Here is a 26,616-nt window from a genome sequence, read left to right on the forward strand (position 1 = left end):
AAGTGGAAGGGAGGAGCCCGGGAAGGTGAAGAGGTCCTGGCCTCCGCGCGGAGGCGGTCCCCAGCAGGCTGCGCCACCCGCGCCGCCTCGCTCCACCTCCCAGACTCCCGCACCCCAGAGGCGCCTCCGCTTTTCGGCAACCCGCAGCGAGCGCAGCGCGCAGGTAAGGTCTGGACCGGCGCGCAGGGGTGGGATGGAGCAGGCTGCCGGAGGCCGGGAGCGCGGAGGGAAGGACCTGGCACAGCTTCCCGCAGAGGGCCGTAGGCAAGAGCCAAAAGCCGGGGAGCTGGGCACTGTCATCTGGCACGGACAGGACACCGCGTCATGAAGCACCCCAAGACCTGCAGATGCTGGGGACCGGCCAACTCCCAGATCCTCACCCTGATCCTCGGGGCCTGACAGCTGTTTGCTGGTGTTCGGCTCCAAGAGCCAGAGACACCCCGCGGGTCTTTAAGGGTGACTGCATGCTGGCAGCCACCAGCACACACCAATGCGAACCGGCTTTGCTGGTGTGCTTTGAAGTACAGCCTAGCCCGAGCCTCGTGAATATTCCTAAGAGGGGGTTCGCTCTGCCCCGGTGCTGAGAAAAGGAAAAGAAAAAAAAGAACACAAGCGTGCTCACGAATGCTTTTGTGGTTTTATTTTCAAAATTGCTCTCTAGTTAAAGTTTTAACCAACCCTTTTTCCAGCTTTACATTTTCTCTGGGGTTGGAGTTCCAACTTCCATCGGTCTCTGAAGTTCTGGTTTGATCGCACTGTTTCTAAAGAGGCTTCGATTTAGATGACGCTGTGTTCAATATTAATACGTGAAAGCTTAGAAACACGCGCATTCTGTGTTCTTAACCCTACAGCCCGGAGAGAAGATGTTTACCGTGGTGACTCGCCAGCCCTGTGAACAGGCAGGTAAGTGTCGCTCATGGGACGGCCAGCATGCTTTGTCAGAACCGGGGAGAATTTCAGCTTTGGTTCGTAGCTTTCTATCCAAATCTCCTGCGAATGGCTGTTTCTCATTGTTCCGAGAGACTTCGTGGCTCACCTTGGTTTCACCCTTGGCATTCTTCAGATAAAAGTAATGACAAAGCCGCAGGAAACAAGGGCTAACACGAATGTTGGGCCTAAATGGTTTTTCCTGTTTGTACAATCCATTATTTTGGCTCTTGTGGTTTTCTTACCTAGCTATGTGTAAGGTTTGTGTTGTGTGTGGTTGATGTGGGGATGGAGCTTGATAGAGTTGGATCTTCCATTATTATGGTAGGCTGCACAGGAACACCTCCCCTCCCCCTTCCTGTATCTCCCTCTCCCCTTCCCTTCCTCTTTCCCCCTCCCCTTCTCTTCTCCTTTCTCCCTCCCCCTCCCCTCTTCCCTTTCTCTCCCCCCTCTTTCCCCCTCTCTCATTCTCTTCCTCTCCCCCTCCTCTCTTCCGTCTCCCCTTCCCTTCCTCTTCCCCCCAACTCTCCTCTTCCTCTCTCCCCCTCTCCCTTTCCTTTCCTCTCCCCCACCCCTCTCTCCTCCTCTCCTCTTCCCTACTCCTCCCTCTCCCTGTCTCTGTATCTCCCTCTTCCCTTCCCTTCCTCTTTCCCTGACCCTCTCTCCCCCTCTCCCCTTTCCTCCCCCTTTTTCTCCCTCTCCCTCTCCCTCTGTATCTCCCTCTCGTCTGTCTGTCAATCTGCTTCTGTCTCTCTGCCTGTCTGTCTCCCCGCCCTAACTTTCCCACACACTTTCAAGCCGCTCAGCTCGGCTGCCTGACTTCCAGGCTCCCCAACGCTTTTCCCTCCAGCTATTCCTGCGGAGGTGGGAGGTGTCCACTCAGCCAGCGCTCCCCTGCTCTCTAGGCTTCAGTAGGCGCCTGCAATTAGCAGTTTGCCTAGCCCTTCCTACTCCACAGCTCTGGGCTGCATGTCTTCAAGAATGAGACCTAGCCCAGTCTGTTCCCTTTGTAATGAGCTTTTTTTGCTGGCTAAGTGTTTGCTGAAGGTAATCACAGCTTTTCACTTGGAAAGTGCTGAAGCCGAGGATCCTGGAGGCCAAACCCTGGCTGTGGTCAGGAGACTGCTTACATTCCACACCCTCCCCTCGGAGAGGTTCCTTAACTATACCCTAAACTGCTGATTCCTGGCTTCCCAAAGGGTTTGACTTGAGGGCATAAAGGCCAATTTATACTTATATGAATATTTTTGGACAGAGCATCTGTACTATGGCTTATGTTGCATCCACTGCACATTTCCCCCAAAGTACACTGGACTTTTAACAGACTCGGCAACATTCTGCATACAAGCTAATCAGTTATATTCTTTCCTTAGTTGGATTAAACTTGGCAGATTAACACTATTAGTCTTGTTGGGGGGAAGAATCCCTCACACCTCTGTGATTGACGCTGGTGTGGTTTGAAATTAGGTGTGAGCTTCATCTGTGCGTTCGCGGGTTCCTGGCTGACGGGAGAATTTTTATTCAGAAGCACAGAATAGCGACCTAGGGCCCCTTCTGATGTTCACGAGGGTCAATGTCACAGGATGAGGCTCTCCTCCAGATCTATATGGCCACTTGAGCTTTCGAGATGAGTCACCTCACGTGCAAGGGTGAGGTGGGGTAGATTCCCAGGGGTGCAGTTTAGGGTCAGGTGGTAAACTTTGAGTCTTGGTAAATATTGTCAAATCATCTTCCCTTGGATGCCAGACCTGTTCACACTCCCCGGACACCGGAGGAGGAGGTGTTAAGTAGCCACGTTGACATCAGGAAGTGTCTGTCATTTGTCCTCATTAATAGGCAGAAGGAATTGGCTCTTCTGAGCAGTCGACCCCACCCTCTGCTGACCGCTTTCCCGGCCCTGAGCAAGGCGATGCAATTGGATATGGGGCTGTGTCTGATTTGATTACGGTGGTGCATGTGGCCTTTGTTTTCTTCCAGGAAAAAAAAATGTAGAAGTAAAGAGGAAGTAAGTCGTAGGCTTCGGAGTCATAGAAGGAATGTTCTGGAACAGAGCCGGATGCACCCATAGCTGTGGAAGGGACTGGGTGGTGGGACTCTGCATCCACGGGGCTGCTGGAGGGACTGAATGTTTGAAAGACAACGGAAGAGTTGAGTGTTTATTTCAAACAATTTGCACTTAAACAGCCGATTTTAAGAGAAACATTGATATTTTCTTATCTTCTATTATGATATCACATTTCAGCCATTGGCTGCTTTTTGAATTTATGCCTTGGAAGTTCTACCAAGAGTATTATTTAGACAAGGCTTGTTAGTTCATTTGATTTTTTTTTTTTTTAAACACAGGTTCTCATATAGCCCTGGCTGACTTTGAACTTTCTCTGTGGCCGAGGCTGGACTTGAACTCTAGATCCCTCTGCCTCTGAGCCCCTCCACCTTTGGAGTGTGGTAATCGGCATAGGCGGGTAGTATCAGACCCAACGACTTCAGTGTTTTAATTAACTAGCTTTTATATTTGTAAAGCTACATGTAATTGATAGAAAGAAAATTGGTAGACCTTAAGTTATACTCCCAAACTGGGTAGTCTCACCTTCTGAAAGCTGAGACTTACGTTTTAATAGTGTGTATAGAATTCTTACATTTATTTGAGACTGGGTCTCACTATGGAGCCCTAGTAAGCCTTGTGGCCTACACTGAACTATGTAGACCAGGCTGGTCTTGAACTCACAGAGATCCACTTGCCTCTGCCTACCAAGTGCTGAGTGCCACCAGGCCTGGCATCTTTGCAATTATCACGAATTACACACAACTCAAAGGGTGAGTTGTCCCAAAGAGGCTTCTTTGCATTGCTTTTCTAGTTTGCCCCCAAAGGATTCTGAAGGTCTTGTGGAGATACAGGCACTGTTGCCCCCATAATCCTGATAAATATGGAGAGCACACCAATCACTGTAGAAAATACCCAGCTTTTCCTCCCCATGCGCCCCTTCCCCATTGGCCCCCTCCCCAGGGAGCCCCTCCCCTAGCACCCCTTCCTGTTCACCCTCTCCCTGTGCATCACCTCCTCATGTGCCCCCTCCCCATTCACCCCCCTCCTTGCATCCACTCCCCCTGCACCCCTTTCCCATGTATGCGCCCCCTCCCCGTGAACCCCTCCCCACACCTTCAGGTGCTCGCTCTTCCCCATTGTGTTACAGCATCATTTCTGCTCACGAAGATCCATCCTTCTAACTTCTTTTGCTAAATCAAGCAAAAGATCATACTATGCTTTAGTAGAAAACACAGATTTTCAGTCTGCACTTAAAATTCCACTTTGCATTTACTTATTTACTTGTGTAGATGTGCGTGCATATATGTGCATATGTGTGTGCGCATGTGTGCATGCATGCATGTGTGTGTATGTGTGCGTGTGTATGTGTGCATGCGTGTGTATGCATGTGTGTGTGCAGTGCACAAGTGTGCGAGCGAGCTTGTTCATGTGTGCAGGTATGTGCCTGTGTGTGGAGATCAGAATGACTTTTGGATGTCTCTGTGCTTGGCTTCTCACTGCAGGCTTCAGGGCCCTCTCCAGGACTCCAGCCATCGTCACCTTGGTGGTCCTGCTTGTGAGCATTGTGGTACTTGTGACACTTACACTCATCCAGATCCGCCACCCACAGGTTCTCCCTCCGGGGCTGAAGGTAAGCCAGGACGTCCTCAGCATCAGCCGCCCTAAAACCCACAACTTGGGAGAGGAACTCTCCCTGCCTCCGCTGGAGCAGTGTGAGACCCAAGGAGGTCTGGGCTGCTGGGTTTGCGATGTTTGGGGGTGAGGATAAAACAGTGGTACCTTGTCCGGGGACTTGGTGGCCTTGTTTCACGTCTCACTCTAGGATACAAAGAAGAAAGTGCACCCAAGAATTGTGGGTCTTGTTCACTTCCCACTCTGACCAGTCTGTTAGTCCCTGGGAACTGCGCAGTCTGTCCGTGAACAGCAGGAGATGTCTTCCTGGCTTTACGAGTCTTGAGAAATCTTCTTGAGCCATATTTGTGGTCTAAGGTCTCCTCTTAGATCTAGGGCATGTATGTGACCTCTCCAATCCCCCGCCCCCCAAAAAAAATCACTGAGGGCTTAGTAGGTCCAGACACTTCTCTGACTTCAGCCCCAAGAAGCCCCGTGCTAGCCTGCTGGCCTGCACTCTGAAATGGGTGGTAGTGTAGAGCGTGGGCCCTGAGAGAAAGTGATGGTCACTGAACCCTTCAGTCATTTGGAAATCAGTCAACAAACATTTTCCGTAATACCCTGAGCAGTGGTATTTTAGGCTCTGGCAGCCACCCAGAACCTCTGTTGTCACTGGGCCTGGGGCTCATTAAACATGTACGAAGTCTTGTTAGCTGAAGGAGGCTCCATTAGGAGCCTGCTCAGGCCTCCGCGTTATGTGACCCTGCCTTGACCTCACATTGTCTCTTCATCTTCCCGCCTCCAGCAACCGCTCAAAGGTTGTGTTTGGAGTAGACATTTTCAGAAAACATGACTCGGGGTTCCATGGCTTTGTCTGGTATTCTGAAGGGTTGATGGAAGACCTTTTCATTTTGATGCTTTGTTTGTTTGTTGTTGAGTTAGGGTCTCTCACTCAGCTCTGGCTGACCTGAAATGCAGTGTTTAGACTAGTCTTGCCTTGAACTCACAGAGACCCACCTGCCTCTGCCTCCCTGAGATCAGTGCTGTGGAATATTTTACTTAAATATTTACTTTATTTTAATTAATATTTACTTTATTTTACTTAAGAATCTCAGTGGCTAAACAGGTAGCTCAGTGGTAAAGAGGGCTTGCTGCTCTTGCAAAGGACCTGAGTTCAGTTCCCATAGTCCACGTTGGGCCACCTACAACCTCTTATAACTTCAGCTCTAGAAGATCTGATGTCCTCTTTTGGCCTGCAAGGGTAGCTGCACTCACATGCTCCTATACCACACATGTACATGCAATGAAAAAAAAAAAAAAGCCTCAGTTTTTATGAAGAACATAAAGAAAAGAAATGTAACCTAAGCCGTAGTCCACTGGTGACTCTTTTCGCCCAAGGCGTTAATTGAGGTAAGAGAAGCTGTTTTTCTGTGGTTCCGGCTCTGCCTTTTTCTCCAAACTATGAGTAATGTGGACTGTAGCTACCGTGTCTTCACGTTTCATATGCCCGGTTCAGTGAGCACCACCCCCACACACTGCCATTTGGTCCTTTCATCCTTTACGCCAACTGCAGAGATGGCAGAGCCACCATCGGTGACCCCTGCTTTGCTGGTGAAGAGAAAATTTGTCTAGTGAGTCTCAAGACCAGCCCTTGCTGCTCACAGCCAGGCTGTCCTCCCCTCTAGCTTCTCCTCTCTCCTCCAGCTTCTCCTCCCTCCTCCAGCTTCTCCTCCCTCCTCCAGCTTCTCTTCCCTCCTCCAGCTTCTTCTCCCTCCTCCAGCTTCTCCTCCCTCCTCCAGCTTCTCCTCCCTCCTCCAGCTTTTCCTCCCTCCTCCAGCTTCTCCTCTCTCCTCCAGCTTCTCCTCCCTCCTTCAGCTTCTCTTGACCCTGATTTCTAAACGGAGACTCAGAGACTCGGGGAGGAGGGCTCAGCCTCAGGTGAGAGCTGGCCTACATTGCTTTCTGTTGCTACCATAAAGAAACAAGGAACCAAGAACTGCTTGGAGACAGGTGGTATTTCAGTTTACAGTCTATCCTGAAGGGAAACCAGTACTGAAGTTCAAGATGGGACCCTGGAGGCAGGAACTGAAGCAGAAACCATGGAAGAACACAGCTTATATTGGCTTGCTCCCCATGGCTTGCTCCTGATGACTTGCAGTTTGTTTATATAAGAATGTCCTTATCCACCCCAGGACCATCAGCCTATGAGTAGCACCGCCCACAGTGCTGGGCCCTCAGACCTCAGTCTACAACCAAGGAAATGCTCAATAGACATGCCTGCAGGCTAGTCTGATGGAGGCAGTTCCTCGATTGAGATTTCCTCTTCCCAGATGACTCTGGGAAGTTGTGTCAAGTTGACAAGAAGACAGTGAATTCAACCAGCACCAGAGCACCGGAAGCAAGCAGGGAGAGAGGCATTGATTCAGGAAGCCTTGTAGAACTGGGGGATGGGAGGGAAAACTGAGACCACCTTAGAACACTGTAAATTGAGCCACACACTTGGGCCCCACATTTCAAAAGGACCAGCTCTAATTGGGCTTCAAGTTTCTCTCTCTCTATAGATGAGGGGACAGGCCTACCTAGAGCCTACAGCCCTTCTTCTAGAGCATGCTGTGGTTCTAATCCTCAGATACTGGTGCCAGCCAAGCCACTGGGCTGCCAGCCAAGTAAAAGGACAGTGTGACGCGTGCTAGCGTTAATAGATGACCATGCTGCTGGCTTGTGTATTTTTATACTGTACTTTATTATTATGGGGTGTCTTGTTATTATTTACTAAACATCTGGCTAGATTTTGTACACCTATCACCCCAACACCCAGAAGCCAAAGCCAGCACTGGCTACATCCTGTCAGAATGAGACAGACACAGAAAGAAAGGATTTTTCAATCCACTTGGGAAATGGATGCTGGCTCTAGCCACAGTGGCAGGGCACAGGAAGTGGCCTGGCTCTGATGGTCATTTTGCTCCAGTGGGATGGAACGTGAGCATACAGAGGCTGGGACAAATGACTGACTGCAAGTTTCATACACGCAGCTTTGCTTGGGGTTAAGAGCTCCGTGTTTTGGTTCCCCCTGGGGCAGGGTAAGTGGCTTCCGAGTGCCTTCCATGGCTGAGCCTGTTCTGCTGAAAGCCCTGTTTCACCTGTGTGCTAGCTGTGGTTTCTGAAACACCAGCTTCCCCCGTGCCTGCAGCATTTTTTACCCCCCCCCACCATGAAAGGGTCTGACACCTGCTCTTAAATCCAGCTGTGACTTGCCTGACCTTGACTGATACCAGTTTAAGAGCAGAGTCATTAAGAAAACCTCAGTCGGGGTCAGAAATGTCCCCAGTTCCTTGTGTTACTGGTCTGACCTGCTCCACAGCCTGGAGAGTAAACATGATGTCATCACGTTTGTCACCCAAGCTCCCACCTGCTCTATCACAGGTGCCAAAGTCTCCCTTTGAGGGTGTTCTCTCTCTCTCCCCCAGCGTGACCATCTATGTCTGAGGCTTCTCCGTCTGTTCCCAGTATCCAGGTGCTGTTTCTCCTTATAGCCACTGGCTGTCACCACTGAAGATGGTCCTGTAAGGGCTCAGGATGGGCTCTCCCTCTGTGAGCGATCAGGCCTGTTGGGTAGAAGACCACAGGCTTCTTAGTTCACGTGCCCCTCCTCTGCTGATGTTCTCTGAAGTGTAGTCAGTGAGCCCAGCAGGGTGAGAGTCATTCCTGCTAGCCCTCATGGAGCCTGGCTCAGTCGCCTATATGAGGGTACCTTGTGGCCCATGCTACGCTAAGTTTGAGGCAGCAAAGAAGGGGATGCTGATTTCTCCCAATGTAGAAAGTCCCTGATTCCTTCCTAATACAAGCTGGCTCACTTTCCAGCCAGTTTCCCATGCTCTGAGGGTATAGTTTGAGGGGATCTTTTGTTCAAACAAAGGCAGTAGATCTCACAGTCTTAGGCCTGCGATTCCAGTGTCTCTTCCATTCTTGTTTCCTAGGACTCCGTGAAAGCCGGGGACTCTGAGTATAGACAGGTCTGAGGGTTAATGAGGCTGAATCTCAGGGCTGTTCTCATGTGTCAAGTAAGATGGTGATTAGACCAGTCTTATGAAGACAGCCCAGCTTGTTAAAGCACCATGTGAAGCTAGTTCCCTGTGTGCATCTGCCTAGGAGTCTTAGTGCTAGGAAGAAATCTAAGATGACTGACCTGTGGCCTGTCACCTGTCACCTGCATTTTTGCTTTTGGCGAAAGATCACACAATATTCAAGTGTTGGACCACAGGCTTGTACGGAAGCCTTCCGCAGTAGTGCACACCTTTAATCCCAGCACTCGGGAGGCAGAAGCAGGCAGATCTCTGAGTTCAAGGCCAGCCTGGTCTGTAGAGTGAGTTCCAGGACAACCAGGGCTACATGGGGAGGGGGAGGAAGGTCTGTTTTGTTGTTGTTTTGTTTTTGTTTGAGTCAGTGTCTCTCTCTGTGTAGTTTGTGTGTCGTTTGGTCTGGTCTGGTCTGGAACTCGAAATGCTCAGTCAGCCTCTGCCACTTGAGTGCTGGGGTTAAGGGCAGACACTGCCATGCCTGGTGGAACATACTGCATGTATCATCAGAACCACATTCAAGCCAAGCTTCTTTCTGACCCCACACTGAACAGAAGGTTACCAATAGCCAGCTTTGGTAAACTTTGACCGTTTACCATGTGGTGGGTAAACTGTCGGGGGTCAGTGCTTAGAGCCACTGATAGGGGTGGATCCAGATACCTACAGGGGCTGCTGCCAAAGACAGCTAGCAATTAGGCAACTTACTCAGCAGACTTTTCTCTGAGGGAACAAAGCTTAATTTACTGGGGCTGGCACTCCCTGTGGCCATTAGAAAAACTATGAACTCTTAACTCCTTGGTGCTGGAGAGAAAGAGAAGGAAAGAGTGAAGAAAATTCACACACACACACACACACACACACACACACACACACACACACAGTGGATAAAGCAGAAGGCAGAGTCTAATAACTTCATACACATAAATATATACATATATGTATACATACGTACACACAGACATACAGAACTATAGATAGACTTATACACATTCACACATAGAATGGCTAGAGCAAAGCTCCAACAAGCAGGCTGCAAACATTTATATATATACATACAACTGGTGGATGAACCAGCATATAGCCAGACAAGCTTAGCACACACACACATACACACACAGAGACAGACACACACAGACAGACAGACACATACACATACATACACACACACAGAGACAGACACATACACATACATACACACACACAGAGACAGACACATACACACAGACAGACACATACACACAGACAGACACACACACACACAGACAGACAGACACACACAGCTGATGGGCAGAAGGAACAATGTCAGCCCCCTCTCTTTATTCTTTCTCCCGTAACTCCCATAGCAAAATCTTTCAAGCAGTAAGAAATTACAATGTGATTATGTCTCAGTTTCCTTCCAGTGAACGATTATGAAAAGACAATGTGTTCTCCAACACCTTTACAAGAAAAAACATTATGTAGCACAGGTAACAAAAACAAATTATTCCCTAAAACCCACGTGTGATCTATGATCGTAACTAAGCAACTTGTTGTAGATTAACAAAGTGTAAGCAAGCAAGGTACTTTCCTCAGCCAGTTTCTCATTCTGGCAGGCAACAGATTATGGTTGCAAAGAAAGGAGTAATTATTTTATCATTTATGTTTAAAAGTAATCTTGCAAAAATCGTAAAAGAATCATGAGTGCATATAAAATTATGTAAGATCAGTCATATCTGCCTCGATCCCTCAGAAGGCACATCTGCTCATCAGCGATCCTTACTAAATCCTATCGGGAAGCTGAGGGCAAACATGGGCATAAGAACTCAGTCCTCACCAGTCCAGCGTCAGTGAGAGCCACGTCAGCCAGTGCTGCCATTGTTCTTGTTCCCTGGCCATAAACAGTCCCCAGTTAACATAAGAGTGTGCCTTTCTGAACTTCAAACTGTTCCCTAAGAGTTTCTACATCAGAGCCAGGAGCAAAACCATTTCAACCTGGCTTCACTAAAAATTTTACTTTTCCAAATGCTTTCTAAGGGTGGTGGTCATTTCTGAAAATCTCCATCTCTAAGTTATCTCCTAAGGTAGTGATTGAATCATTAATCTGCTCCTGTAGCAATGTCTGAAAGAGATCGGGCACTATTACTGTGGGTGCCAGAGTCACCGCCCAGTGAGGGACTGGAAAACTCCTCAACAGGGATGTGAGGGCAGCAAGCAGAACAGAACTGTAACAGCCTGAAGTCCTCAGGACACACGGTCCTTAGGGCAGTGCCACACCGAGGCCCACCCATGTGGCTGTGCTAACCCATGGGCTGAATTCCACAAGTTCTAAAGCCATGTGCGGTTCCTCCTGTATGGCCCTCGGCAGAGTGACCATGAGTGGCCATCACCTGCCTCACTGAGTTGGAAAGAGTTTCACTTCGTCCCTCTTCTCCACATCCACAGTGCAAATAATCTTCAAACACGGGCTAAAATATATTCTTCCAATTCGCAAGTGACAGTGGGCATCTGGGGAGATGCTTCATTGGGTAAAGTGGTCCTTGCAAGGGTGTGAGGAGCAGGCACCATGGCACCTGTCTGCAGCCCTAGCTCTGGGGGGTAGAGACAGCCAGCTGGCCTGGCATTGGTGAGAAGTCTTGTTCCCCAAAACCCAGGTGCAGTGGCTGGAGAGAGGGCTCAGTGGTGAGGGGCACTGGCTGTTCATCCACATGGCAGCTCACAACCATTGCAGCTCCCTCTCAGGGGATCTGCCCTTTTCCAGCCTCCATGGGTACCAGGCATGTACGTGGTACACAGACATACATGTAAGCAAAATGCCTGTACACATAAAATAAAAATAGATCTTCTTATTAAAGGGTAAAGAATAATAAAGGAAGAAACCCAATGTCAGCCTCTGGTATTCTCAGCAGGGACACACATGCCTGTACACACACATGCACAGAACCACATGTGCTCAGCATGGACACACATGCCTGTATACACACATGCACAGAACCACATGTGCTCAGCATGGACACACATGCCTGTACACACACATGCACAGAACCACATGTGCTCAGCATGAACACACATACCTCTATACACACATGCACAGAACCACATGTGCTTAGCATGGACACACATACACACATACCTGGACACACATGCGCAGACATCACTTGTGCTCAGCATGGACACACATGCACAGAACTACATGTGCTCAGCATGGACACACATACCTGTACACACAGTTAAACACCACATGTCAGTAGAGTTGGGTTGGCAGCTGAGCTGGGCCCCGTCCACCCATCAGCTTGTGCTGGAGGGTCCAGCCACTGTGCGAAGCCCAGCACTTGTTGACATTGTAGAGTGGATGCTCTGCCTTCTTTCTGGTCTCACCGTCAGACCCTGAGGCTTCGCACTCTGGGCAAACTTGCTCCCTTTGTGAGCTGCAACACAGATAGGAAAAGGCAGGCCCTCTCATTCTTTCTCAGTTCTCTCTCTCTCTCTCTCTCTCTCTCTCTCTCTCTCTCAAAATTTCTCTCTTTCAATCTGTGTGTGTGTGTGTGTGAGTGTGTGTGTGTGTGTGTGTTCTCGCAGGGCCAGTGACAATGGTGGCAGTGGCCATCAGCTCCTCAGTAGGCAGGCTGACTCTCCCTCCAGAGGCCCTGGGCTCTTCAGGGTCTGGCTTCAGTTTCCACCTGCACTTTAATCTCACTGGGAGTCTCTGCCTGGGACAGATCTGAACAATGCCAGCCTTGTGTGCCACAGGGGATGTCATGTCAGGATCCCTATCAGATTCACCGAGCTGAAAGGCTGAGGTTAAGGAGCTGTCCAGGAGCCAACACTACTGATTTTCTCCTTCCCTAGACTGTGATGCAGGAGTTGGGGCAGGCGATTGCTCCAGACAGGAGAGAACTGGGACTTTCCTGCAGGTCTAGAACCAGAGAAGTGCTTAAGCAGATTTCTGAATTTCACAAAAGATAAGATGGAGCTGTTACCAGAAGAGAGAGTTTTATGAAAATCTGTTAAGGAAAGAGCACTAACCGCACGTAGATCCTGTATACGCATGTTCAGTGTAATCGCACCCTGATTATTAGAAACGTAGCTGGGATTGGAGAGATGGCTCAGTGGTTAAGGACACTGGCTGTTCTTGTAGAGGACTTCGGTTCAGTTCCCAGCATCCACATGGCAGCTCACACTGTAACCCTCTCATGGTCTCCGTGGGCACCAGGTGTGCATGTGGTGCACATACAAACATGCAGTTAAACACACATGGGATAAAAATAAATAAGTCTTTAAAAACCCACAGCTGTAGCCAGGCATGGTGGTACCTCCCTGTAATCCTAGCATACGGGAGATTGAGGCAGGAGGATCAAGAATTTGAGGCCAGCCTGGGTGATGTAGTAGGATCTTGCCTCTAAATAAATATATACATGCACACATACGTGAATCTATGAAGCCACATATAGAGCAGGCTATCTGACACTAAATGTAGTGAGGTTAAGACAGTAGTTAAACCTGAGCCACTGGCTTGCCTTTCTTCTCTCACTCTCTCTTTATAACCCCATTAATTTTATTGTTTGGCTTTTGCATGTGTGATATAAAGGCCCTCCATTTTAGATTAATATACATATATAAAACGTGTGTATACACATCTATATATGACTGATATGGGGGGTGCACATGTGGACATCAGAGGACAGCTTTATAGAGTTAGTTCTCCTAACATGGGTTCCAGGGTTTGTCCAGAAAGAACTTTACCATTAAGCTATTTCATAACTCCCCTTCTTTTTTTTTTTTTTTTTAGAAAGAATTTATTTTATGTATCTGAGTGTATTCTTGCTATCTTCAGACACACCAGAGGAGGGCATCAGATCCCATTACAGATGGTTGTGAGCCACCATGTGGTTGCTGGGAATTGAACTCAGGACCTCTGGAAGAGCAGTCAGTGCTCTAACTGCTGAGCCGTTCTTCCAGCCCTACTCCCCTTTTTAGATAAGTCTCCCCTTTAGCCAGGCTAACCTGGAATACTCTGCAGTCCACCTCAGCCTCCCAAACCTGAGATTACAACTGTGAACGACCACACTTGGCAGAGAACAACCTTTTATTTTTTTGTGTGTTTATCCTTCAGAGACTCGTGTAACCAAGACTGGCCTCATACTTGCTCTGTAGACAAAAGTAACTGTAACTACAGACCTTCCTGCCTCAACTTCCCCAGTTGCTGAGAGTATAGACTGACATTACCCCTGGAGTCCTCTGGAGCCTACCGATGACTCTGGCCTTGGGTCAGCATCCCTCATTCTGCTCCTAACATGCATTCTTTGATCGTCCAGTTTGGTCCAGGGCTGAGCTCCCTGCTGCCTAACCCCAGCTGGACTGACTAGTCCAGGAATGCTAGACAAACCCTACCTCCACCCAGCAACTCCTGGCTGGGCACTTGTTCACTTATGAATTACCGCAGGGGAGCAGCCGGTCGCCCTTTTGCCTTAACCGTGAGCACTTACAAGGCTCTTCCTTGTGAGAAGTTCCTAGGATGCCTTCCCACAGCTTCTTTTGGTTGTTTATCCCCCACAGTAAGCCTGGATGTTCACAGAGACCCCACTGTTATCCCTGGCCTCTGAGTTCTGGGTGAAGGGGGAGGGGGGCTCTTGGCACTCAAGTGTTTACCAGCTCCTTTGAATTCCATTCTCAAAGTCATCTGCATATCAGAATTACCTGGGGAGGGGGTGCTGTGTCTATTCTTAGAGGTTCAGGCTTCAGTGGTCTGGTGTGGAGCCTCAGCACTGGGCATTTTAAGCATGACCAAGACTGGGAGCCCGCCCGCCTCAACTCATCCCCTCCTCAGAGTCCAGGGAGCTGTAGCTAGTTTGGAGACAAATAGTTCCCTCTTCTTGATCTGTCTCTACCTAAATGCAGCATGCGTATTAAGACAGCCAGGGCTCTCCCTATTGCTATTTTGCTAAATGGACATAGTGTCTTAGGGTTTTACTGCTGTGAACAGAGACCATGACCAAGGCAACTCTTATAAAGCACAACATTTATTTGGGGCTGGCTCACAGGTTCAGAGGGTCAGTCCATTATCATCAAGGTGGGAGCATAACAGGCAGACATGGTGCAGGAGGAGCTGAGAGTTCTACATCTTCATCTGAAGGCTGCTAGCGGAAGACTGACTTCCAGGCAGCTAGGGTGAGGGTCTTAGAGCCACACCCACAGTGACACACCCACTCCAACAGGGCCATGCCTTCTAATAGCACCACTCCCTGAGCCGAGCATATACAAGTCATCACAGGCCCTGTACCTGCACACATGCAGATGATACTGGATGGAGTGGGATATGAAACGAAATCATGGAGTTGGTGGGGTGGGAGAATAGGGGCATGATAAGTAAGGGGTGGCGAGGGAATTGGGAGTTGGTATGACCAAAGTAATATTACACATGTATGAAGAATGAAGAAAGGTGCCATCCGGGTAATTCATAGTGAGATGAACGCTCAGAAGGGCCCAGCCTGCTGCCAACTCTTTTTCTTTCCCGTTAGTATGGAATCGTACTGGATGCCGGCTCCTCCAGGACCACTGTTTACGTGTATCAATGGCCAGCGGAGAAGGAGAATAACACAGGAGTGGTCAGCCAAACCTTCAGATGTAGCGTGAAAGGTAAAGGGGACGAGAGTCTGAAGTACCTGTGTCTGTCTATCTGTCCTCCCTCCCATTCCAGCCCTCTGCCTCAGGGCAGTGAACAGTGGAGATCTCCTTCAGTGGTCTCCTAGGTGCTGGTGGGAAACAGGAGACACGCCTTCGCACAGACTCCGCACAGTCAATACTTTTCTCGTACACATTCTCCAGTTCCCAGCTTGCACAGGATGATGTGATAAAGCCAGGCAGTACATGCATGTAGGGTAAGCAGCCTTGTAGGAGAAGAACACGCACACGCATGTGCACACACAGACAGACAAATAGACAGACACACACAGACATGCTGGGAACAAGCTGTGTATGGTGACTTTTCCATAGCAGCCAGAGCTACAGACACTAACATGGAGAGGCAGAGACCGATTCCCACCTGGGAGAAAGAAAACCCTGAGGGTCTAAGCCTCTGGGATGAGATTGGGTTCACCAACCCTTGTGGTTGGCCAACTTCTGAGAAAACAGAATTACTCCTGGAGAAGCCACGTGTCCTCAAGGGTGTGACACTAAGCCAAACTTTCATCGAGGGTGTGACACTGAGCCAAGCTTTCACTCTGTAATTTCAGCTGGAATCTGGTCTCTGCTCCCTTGGAGTATTTGTGGATTCCTGAGGCGACGCCCATCAAGGGAAAGATGGTGTTCCAAGGGTCCCATGAGTCCATATTGCCTGAGTCACAAATGGCATCCAGGATGCCAAGAGCCTTCCACTGATAAACAGCTAACATGGGGTACATGGTGTGCACAGGTGTCCTACAGCAGCCGAAAGACTACCCTGCCTACCAGTTCTCAGGCATGACCTTCTTCCCTGGGTTTGGGTTTTAATCTTTCTTTTTATTTCTTCTTCTTCTTCTTCTTCTTCTTCTTCTTTTTCTTCTTCTTCTTCTTCTTCTTCTTCTTCTTCTTCTTCTTCTTCTTCTTCTTCCTCTTCTTCTCTTCCTCCTCCTCTTCCTCCTCCTCCTCTTCCTCCTCCTCCCTCCTCTCACCCTCCTCTCTATCTCTTTATCTCTTGCTTATGTAGAGCTTAACCAGGGAGCCCCAGTGACACCCCCCCACCAGTCTCTGCCTCCTCGAAGCCAGAGTTACAAGGTGCCATTGCACCCAGCTTTTTGAATGGGTTCTGAAGATCAGTGCTTATAAACACATGCTGTGTAAACACACGTCGAACACCTTATCAACAGAACCATCTCCCACCCCTGACTCTATTTAAAAGTCTGGTTTACTATTGTTTGTTCTAAGAAGTGCTAGTGAGTTCTGACTGCTTGCCCTTTAGGTTCTGGAATCTCCAGTTATGAGAACAATCCCCAAGATGCCCCCAAAGCCTTTGAGGAGTGCATGCTAAAGGTCAAGGAAGAGGTCCCAGATCACCTCCATGGATCCACCCGCATTTACCTGGGAGCCACGGCGGGGATGCGCTTGCTGAGGTAAGGGCTAAGGGCAGAAAGGAGCCCATGTGACTGAAACAGCCAAGAGCATCATTCTGTTTGGGGAAGCAAACCCAAGAGAAGAAAGCCTATAAGCCACTGTAAATTCAGGCTTTGATAGCTGGGAATGTTTTTAGCCAGTATTTTAATATTAAGAAAGGCAGACTTCTAAAATTGGGTTTCTTCTCCATGGTGATTTTCCCAAGAAATCTAGAAAAGGTCTGACATGACTTCTGATAGCTGTGTCCCGTGCTTCCTTGGAGAACAGTTATTGTTTTTGGCATGTCAAAGAGTCAGCTAGAGTCTGTGGTAAGCCCAGGCCTTAGCCACATAGGCTCTGCCCCTCTGCAGAATGTTCTGGAAACCTTTGTAAGATGATACAATGTCTGCTCCTCACCCTAGACAAAGCTTCTGGCATTTTTATGGAACAAATATCACACTCCATCCATCCATTCCGTCCCTGCTGAATCTGTAGATGGGACATTGATCCCAGGGACATCAAAAACAAACACCAAACTCAAAACGTATCTTTTATGTCTTTGTTTTGTTAAAACGGGGTTTCACTCTATCTATTGCCTAGGCTAGCCTGCAACTCACTATGTAAGCTAGGCTGTCCTTGAACTTGCAGCCATCCTCCCTCTGCAGATTATAGGGGTCACCCACCATGCTAAATTTGATGTCTTTTCTCGTTATTTTTCTCATTGTTTTGTTTTCCTGTGCTGGGTGTTGGACCTGGGCCCTGTGCATGCTAGGCAGGTACATCCCCAGCCTTCTCTGTTTTTTCATTGTAGTGGTGTGTTGACTTTGAAATAGAATTTTAAAAATCATTTCAGGAAAGAAAAAAAAGAAACAGAAATGCAAATCTGTTCACAGTACAGGCTGCTGGGTGTTAGAAGTAAGGATCTCTGCTCCTAATCCCAGCAGGAGGAAACAGAAAAGACAAGGCATGACCAGGTGCTTTAACACCATCATGGAAAGAACCTCAGAGCATTTACTGCTGGATGAAACCTTTCCTGGTGTTTCTTCATTCTTACCATTGCCTTACACAACCAGGGCCTTTTCCTTCCTCCTTCCCTTACTAAGCAAGCAGGCACCCAGCTTCCTTTTCCCACTAACAAAAGAATCTATCTATCTATCTATCTATCTATCTATCTATCTATCTATCTATCTATCTATCTATCTATCTATCTTTTCCATGACAGAATTTCTCAGTAGTCCAGGCTGTTCCAGGACTCACTCTGTAGGTCAGACTGGACCAGAATTCACAGAAATTCAACCGCCTCTACCTCCAGTTGTGGGATTAAAGGCGTGCACCACTACCGCCCAGCAACATAAGTTTTATCTAGAGCAGTGGTTCTTAGCTTCTTAATGCTTCTTGACCTTTGATACAGTTCCTTCTGTCGTGGTGACTCCTGACCATAAGTTTATTTCCATTGCTACTTCATAACTGCAGTTTTGCTACTGTTACAAAATATAGTGTAAATAAATGGTCTTAGGCCACCCCTGTGAATGGGTTGTTCAACCCCAGAAGAGGTCAAGACCTGCAGGTTGAGAACTGCTAGGCTGTAGGGTAACATGACAGACAGGAGTTTTGGTGACACTATGCCTACTGTCATGGTGATACTATGCTGTCAGGCTCTGAGGGTCAGATAAATGCTGGTGTTTTTCCATCTGGGGATATGAGGACCCACACATCTCCTCAAGGAATTAGCAGTTGAACCTACCCTCTTCCCGTTCCCTCCTAAGCTCGTGAGTTTGGTCAAATAAGGCTCCATTCGGTGGTGCCTCAGAGGCTGTAGGTTTTTGCTGGGCCCTCTCCAGTCTTTTGTTCTTCACCGGCCTGAGCCAGAGCAATAGAGATAAGAAGTCCAGTTTCCCCTCCTGGAGAATGGACCGGCCTGGGATTGGGAGCAGTGATGGCAAATGGGGAGACGAGGGTGTTTCCTCACTGAGGGGGTTGGGAGGGCCACTGCACCTCTGTGCTCAGCCTCTTGTGTTCTGTGCCTTGCATAGGTTGCAGAATGAGACAGCAGCTCACGAAGTCCTTGAGAGCATCCAAAGCTACTTCAAGTCCCAGCCTTTTGATTTTAGGGGTGCTCAAATCATTTCTGGGCAAGAGGAAGGGGTGTATGGATGGATTACAGCCAACTACATAATGGGAAATTTCCTGGAGGTGTGTGGAAAGAGATGCATGGTTTCTAATCTCACCATTCTTCCTGTCCCATGGGCAATGGCAGAGGTGGACGTCCATGCTGGGGGGTGGGGTGGGGCAAGTACGCGGGCACAGCAGCCGAGGAAGGGCATTGACATCCTGAACCACATTGCTCATTCGTAAGAAATTTGGGGAGGATGTAAACTAAACACCGGGCTCTGGGTGTTTAGAAGGGCAGCTTAAAGATGGCCCTTCCAAGACACTCCCTGACATTTCTGATATTACAGAGCCCTCAATCATTATCCAGAGTCCCCAGAGAAAGAGTTTTCTTCACGCCTGCATTTAAAGGTCTCCTTACAGCCCAATCCCTACAGAGGACACTGAGACAACATCCCAGATTAGACCTTTGATTCCCCCCTCCCCCGCCACGAGTATATTTTGAATTTTCAGATTAATTGGCATGATTAATATTTGGGTAACCTCACACGAAAATCCACCTGTCTAGCCTCCCCCTCCCCCCGCCTTTGAGACCTTATAGTCAGACACCAGGGGTCACATTTTCCTGCAGGGAGCTACTAGCCAGGTACCACACGACCCTCTCTAATTTTGTTTTGTTTTCTCACCTCCCTACCTGTCTGCTCCACACACATGAGCTGCATGTATTTGTGTCATCTCTCAGATCATCTTGTCATCCTTAAAATAAGAGAGAACTAACCCCGAGTTCATCCATGTCCCCTTGCCTAGCAGGAGCAGCCCTGAGTGTACCCATGTCCCCTTGCCTAGCAGTAGCGACTGAGATGTGGGTGGAGAGCCCCAGCAAACGGAGAAGATGGTGTCTTTGGCTTCTCTTCTCACTTCCTTTTCCTACTATGCAGAAGAACCTGTGGCACATGTGGGTACACCCGCACGGAGTGGAAACCACAGGAGCCCTGGACTTAGGCGGTGCCTCCACCCAGATATCCTTTGTGGCAGAGGAGAAGATGGAGCCGAACGCCAGCGACACGGTGCAGGTGTCCTTGTATGGGTACACATACACGCTCTACACACACAGCTTCCAGTGCTATGGCCGGAACGAAGCAGAGAAGAGGTTCCTGGTGATGCTTCTGCAGGTACGGGGGTGGGAGGGTCTGAGCCAGGGAGGAGGTCTGCCCTGAGCATCTATCCTCACTCTAGTCTGCAAAGTGGATAGAAATAACACTAGAGTCCCGTGCGATCTTGGAGTCTCCATCTCGCCCTCACTTCCTGTCTCCCTTTCCTCCTCCGTCGTGTTAACCACTTGCAGCAAATGGAAGTAAGAAAAAACTGGGGAGGATCAGGCTGCAGTGATAGCTCAGTGGGAAAATGTCTGCTGCTCTAGCTCCAGGGTGTGAGTTCGATTCCCTAGACAGGCTGGCTGGGTGTGTTGGTGCACACCTTTAATCCCAGCACTGGTGAGGTAGAGGCAGGAGGACCTCTGTGAGTTTGAGGCTAGCCTGGCCTACATAGTGAATTCCAAGACAGCCAATGCTATGTAATGAGAAAAGACCAAGTATGGCGATGCATACTGTAATATAAATGCACGGGAAGAGGCAGGCAGACCCTGGGGCTGCCCAACCAGTCTGTCCTACTTGGACAATTCCAGGCCAGTGAGAGAACTTGTCTCAAAAAACAAAGTGTGGCTGGGCCTGGTGGCACATGCCTTTGGTCCCAACACTTGAACTCTGAGTTCAAGGCCAGCTTGGTCTACAAAGATAATTCAGGATAGCAAGTGCTACACAGAGAAACCCTGTTTTGAAAAATCAAAAAAGAAAGAAAGAGGCTGGAGAGATGGCTCAGCGGTTAAGAGCACCGACTGCTCTTCCAGAGGTCCTGAGTTTGATTCCTAACAACCACATGGTGGCTCACAACCATTTGTAATGGGATCCGATGCCCTCTACTGGTGTGTCTGAAGACAGCTTCAGTGTTATCATATAAATAAAATAAATAATTCTAAAAAAAAAAAAATGAGGAACAGCATGTGACATTGACTTCTGACCTCCACAGGTATGCTCTTGTACACACACACACACACACACACACACACACACACAGGTCCTCATGCTTGAGCAGCAATGCACTTTACTGAGCTACCTCCCCACCTCTCCCAAATTATTTTATAATCGATTTTTATGATTTTTACTATCAGTCAGTATTTGACTTGTCTTCCTGTTTTGTATATTCCAAGTCACCGGAAGCATTGTCGGCAGGGCTGTGTGGAGCACATCCCCGATGGGCAGCAGTGCTCAGTGCAGAGGTGGCTCTCAGCCTCTCTCTTGGTATTGCAGGGTAGTGGTGGGGAGAATCTTCCAGAAGGAAAGTGTCCTGTCTCACACCTCCCTGTCCTACCTCCAGAGCCCTTCCACAGAAGCCAACATCAGCAACCCCTGCTACCCTCAGGGTTACAGTGCCACCTTCACCTTGGGCCACCTGTTTGGCAGCCTGTGCACAGAGAAGCAGAGGCCAGAGAGCTACAACCCCAGTGACGCCGTCACCTTCACGGGAACTGGTGACCCACGGCTGTGCAGGGAGAAGGTGGCTTCTGTGTTTGACTTCAGTGCTTGCCAAGAGCAAGACGCCTGTTCATTTGATGGCATTTACCAGCCCAAGGTTCAAGGGCCGTTTGTGGTAAGAGTAAAGACCAGTTGTGAGGTGGGGGTGGGACTCTGCACCCCCGGGGTGCCTCTCTCCCGGCCCCTTTCCCTTCCTCTATCCTACTTCTCACTGTTCCCTCCCCAGGTAGCTCCATCCTCCTTTGGAGAACTCACTGTCTCTGTCCTGCCCACAGGCATTTGCAGGGTTCTACTACACTGTCAGTGCGCTGAACCTCTCCGGAAGCTTCTCCCTCACCTCCTTCAATGACAGCAGCTGGGACTTCTGCAGACACACTTGGAGTGAGGTCAGTATTAGGAAAGAGAGGGTGAGCATCAGGACAGACCATACAACAGTGCTTAGTCCATATGCGTATGCGTGCATGTGTGTGTGTGTGTGTGTGTGTGTGTGTGTAAACACGTATGATCATGGATGAGCATGAGTATATATTTATGTATTTGTATCTGGCAATGGGACCTGAGGGAATGAAGCCAATCAATTGGACAGACTGAACTCCCATGCAATAGCCAACTTTATTCAGAGCATCGGACAATTTAGACTCGAGCGTCATGAGGAAAGTGTACAGTCACGAGGACAAGCCTCGAATTCCATAGACGCTATAGACAAAAGACGGGGCCAGTTGTAGTGAGAAAATCTGAAGTAAACTTACTCCTATCTGCTACACCTGGGAGTAGCACAGGGACACATTCCAAGAACGGTTCTGAAGGAACTGAGGTCACAAGACTCTTGTCTTGTGTTCTTACCATTTTCTCACGAGCACTCAGAATCCTCCTCACGTGACTCAGTCCTTGACCGTGTCCCGACATTCACGTGTGAATGTATGTGTGACGCATAGGTGAGCATGCGTGAACGTAGTGTATATGTATGTGCATGTTGTGTGTTCAAGGTTAGCACGGGCTAGGTGCAACCCTAACTGAGATGAGTAATGAAAGAGAAAAGGCACCGTAGGTTGAAGCCGCACACGGTGTAGATGACACAACACCGGGTGGGAGTCTCAGCCCTTGTGCAATTGCACTAATGTCACCGTGAGTGGCGGGTTTTGAAACACTGCTGCTGCCCCGGGTGCTCCCACACACATGTTTTGGGATTCACCTGCCTGCTCCCCTCTCAGGCTTCTTTATCCCCTTTCCAGCTCCCGACCCTGCTCCCCAGGTTTGATGAGACGTACGCCCGTTCCTACTGCTTCTCAGCCCATTACATCTACCACCTGCTGGTGAATGGATACAAATTCACCGAGGAGACGTGGCCTCGGATACGGTTCGAAAAAGAAGTAGGTCCAAACAGGAGGTCTTCTCTTTTACCTCTCCATAGGAAGGTTTGTGGAAGAGAGGTCAAAGGTTAAAAGATGCTCCAATCCTGCTGGGCACCTGTTAGTGCCTCCGGAGAAGAGGTGACAGAATTTAAAGCAGTTGTTTCCAGGGTGCTGCAGACAAGGAATGGAGTGGATGGGTGGTGAGGCCCCTTAAGGCCGGCTGTCTGGGCATGCTCAGAATGCTCAGGATGCTCAGGATGATCAAGGCCGGAGCCCAGTCTGTTGTGCCAAAGAACTTTTTTGGTGAGATCATGAAATACAAAAACTGTCTGAGATTTTTCATCCCCCAAAACTTCAAGTTGAGACTACTGGGTTTTGTTTGTTTGTTTGTTTGTTTTTTGCTTTTGTTTTTTTTTGTTTGTTTGTTTGTTTGTTTTTTTGAGACAGGGTACTACTATGTAGATCACAGGCTGGCCTGGGACTTACTGTGTAGCCCAGGCTGTCCTGTACCTCACTGTGTAGCCCTGACTGGTCTGTACCTCACTATGTGAGTACGGGGATTAGAGATGTGCACCCTACCACCACTCCTGGCTTATAATTTATAACAGAATAATTAAGTCCTTCCCATGTTATACAAAAGACAACGTAAGATACAGCTTCGAAGGTGTGAGGGAGTCACATTAGCACCTTTGCAGACAAAACATAAAGATGGGGAGGCGTCTGTTGTCTAAGTAATAGATAGAGGATGGCAATAGATGATAGACAGACAGACAGACATGGATGGGTAGATATATAGATTATAGATAGATAGTAGATAGATTATATAGATGGTATAGATAGATGATAGATGAATGGATAGATGGACAGATGATGGATGGATAGATGGACAGACGATGGATGGATAGATGGACAGATGATGGATGGATAGTTGGACAGATGATGGATGGATGAATAGATGGACAGATGATGAATGGATAGATAGACAGATGATGGACAGGAGATAGAGTGATGTGCTGGGTTGGTAGGTAGGCAGCAGCATGGTAGATGATAGATTACATGATGGCAGATATGTGGAAGATAGAAGATAGATAGATAACCGGAAAAAGACAGATGGACAAATAAATTAGACACATGGGTAGATAGATGATAGACAGACAGACTTTGCCTAGTGACTAAAGTGTTAGGAAGAAGGACAGCTGTTTCAGGCAGGACACCACCTTGGGAATCTGTTGGTCCAGTATTGTGTTCCTCAGTTCTGAGAGCGTGTTCTCAGGTCAGGAATAGCTGCAGGGAAGCCTGCAGGATGTCTGGAGCCATCCTATCCAATTCCAGCGTTGGCAAAATTGAATTAATCCAAATCAATATCCTGAATTAAGCTTGAGGCTGTCTATTTTCATGTAAGTAAAATCGAGTCATCTGATGGGGGTGCTCTCTGGAGGTGCAGACCGTTGGTCTGTGTGCTGCGCCCTGCTCCGAAAGAGCAGCCATTTGCCAGGCGTATTGTAGGAATGAAGACTATCTGCGCTGAGTATCTGTCTGTGAGGAAACATCTTGGGTTTAAATTTTTTTCTGGGAACTGGCCAGATGGCTTAGCTGATAAAAGCTCTTCCCGATGAGCCAGATGATGAGGGTCCCTCCCCAAACCCACACTGGAGAAAGACGCTTGACCTCAGACCTCCATACAGGTGCTATTACACATATGTTCACACGTATGTTCACATACAAACACACACACACACCTATGATTTAAAAATCACCCCTAGCCAAATAGTCTTCTATTTACATGTTAGTTTTTTTGAGACAGGATTTCACCTTGTATCTTGGCTTGCCTGCAACATATATGAAAATTAGGCTGGCTTTGAACCCGTAGGAATGTACCTGTCTCTGCCTGCTGAGTACTGAGGTGCCACCACACTCCAGGGAGGGAGGGGGTGGGTCAAATATAAGAACGCAAACAGGGGCTGGAGAGATGGCTCAGCGGTTAAAAGCACTGACTGCTCTCCCAGAGGTCCTGAGTTCAATTCCCAGCAACCACATGGCTCACAACCATCTGTAATGGGATCTGATGCCCTCTTCTGGTGTGCCCAGGGCCCAAAGAGAAACCCTGTCTCAAGGCAGACGACGCCTTGGGGACGAACAGAGGCTGACCTCCAACCCCCACCCCACACACATGTGTATTCACATACAGAGACCCGCTTCTCCAGCCCCCATTTTGAAAGGAAAAAATAAATACAGGAAGTAGCACTGATGGAGATCTTTAGACTGGAATATTGTAAGTCCGGACTCTTCAACAACGCCATCGGTCCCAAGGCTTCTCCCGGGAGATGGCTCTGTTGGTAAAATATGTGTCTAACGTACAATCGACTGCAGGCAGAACCCTACTTCCCCCACACCCTGTAAAACCTGGAAGTCCTGCCCTGAGTCTCACCACCTCTGTGGTCCTAGCACTTGTGTGACAGGAGCTCAGGAGTTCAAGGTTATCCAGGTACTTTGTGTGTTTTAGGCCAGCCTGGGAAACAAAGACTGCCAGTTCAGTTATGAAGGCGAGCATGGTCAGATTAGATTTTTAAGACTCAACAAGCCAGGATGCTTCTCTGGTTATTGCTTGAGGACGTTGTAGCCAGAGCAAAGACAGGGTCGGAAGGGATTTGGAAAGGGATTCTGACAAATACTGGGTATCTGTTATATCCCGTGGGAAAACATGGCTCCTGTGCGAGGCAGATACAGTGGCGAGTGCCTATAAAGCCAGTCAGTACTCCGGATGTGGAGGCAGGAAGATTGGGAATTCGAGGCCATCCTCTGCTACTAGTAAATTTATGACCAGCCTTGGATGTATGAGATCCTGTCTCATAATAATATACAAGTTAGTAAGCACAATTAAACAAATAAACAAAACAAGTAACCAACTCATATCATTTGTAAGAGAAATGTTTATATTTTTAAGAGCTAGGATACAACAGACTGAAAGTTAAAAAGAAAAGTTTCTTAGTATCGAGCAAAGGGCCAGTTAAATGGCTCAGCTAAGAGGGCTGTTTGCCTCCAGGCCGGACTCTGAGTTCCACTGTAGGATCCACACTGTGGTAGGAAAGAACCTACACTCATGAAAGGTTGTCTTGTGTATGCACACACCCACAAGAGTGTGCACATGCATGTGGACACCATCACCCAAACGCACATACACAAACACACACATGTGCAATCTGAATTAATACCAGCAAACGCTAACCAAGGTACTGCCATCTATTATCTAGTTAAATTATTTTACCGAACATTGTTTTAGATGAAGAGTACAGGTCATAACTCTGGTTCACTATAAAGACTGCAAACTCAAAAGCGGGAGGTGCCTGTCTTTAACTATAAACAGGCCTGTTCCCTGCCCAGTAAGCTTTCACTGCTAGGACTGGACTGTTCTAACCCTCAGCTTCCATGGGCATGTAGGGAACTCAGTTTCTGACTGTAGTACTGAAGGTAGAACCCCAATTCTTTGTGGCTGTGGTGTAGTGTCAGAGCACAGGCAAACCCTTGGGTCTTCTTAGGTCACAGTTCTCTTTCGGGGTGTTCTCGTGGGGCTGACATGGTATGGGGTGGAACTACCTGAGATCTGAGCCGTCCACTGTCCTCCGCAGGTGGGAAACAGCAGCATCGCCTGGTCCCTAGGCTACATGCTCAGCTTGACCAATCAGATCCCAGCCGGAAGTGCCCTGATCCATCTGCCCATACAGCCACCGGTGTTTATGGGAGTCCTGGCCTTCTTCACGGCTATCGCCTTGCTGTGCCTGGCCTTTCTTTTGTACCTGTGTTCAGCATCCAGGACAAAGGAGCGCTCTGAGAACGCCTTCGACCAAGCGGTGGATTCTGATTGA

General features: G+C 48.5%; 1 protein-coding gene across 1 annotated transcript; it reads left to right on the forward strand.

Annotated features, from left to right (window-relative positions):
• Positions 1 to 863: 863 nt before the first annotated feature.
• Positions 864 to 26,616, forward strand: ENTPD3 (ectonucleoside triphosphate diphosphohydrolase 3; the record flags this gene model as incomplete). Its single annotated transcript, XM_080934282.1, has 10 exons — positions 864 to 903; positions 4,474 to 4,601; positions 15,153 to 15,270; positions 16,571 to 16,721; positions 18,735 to 18,894; positions 19,749 to 19,982; positions 21,244 to 21,516; positions 21,677 to 21,787; positions 22,634 to 22,771; positions 26,380 to 26,616. 10 exons carry the CDS (start codon positions 864 to 866, stop codon positions 26,614 to 26,616), a joined length of 1,590 nt encoding a protein of 529 aa, XP_080790408.1.

Source organism: Micromys minutus (genome assembly GCF_963924665.1).
Source record: "Micromys minutus genome assembly, chromosome: 21".
Taxonomy (NCBI): Eukaryota; Metazoa; Chordata; class Mammalia; order Rodentia; family Muridae; genus Micromys; species Micromys minutus.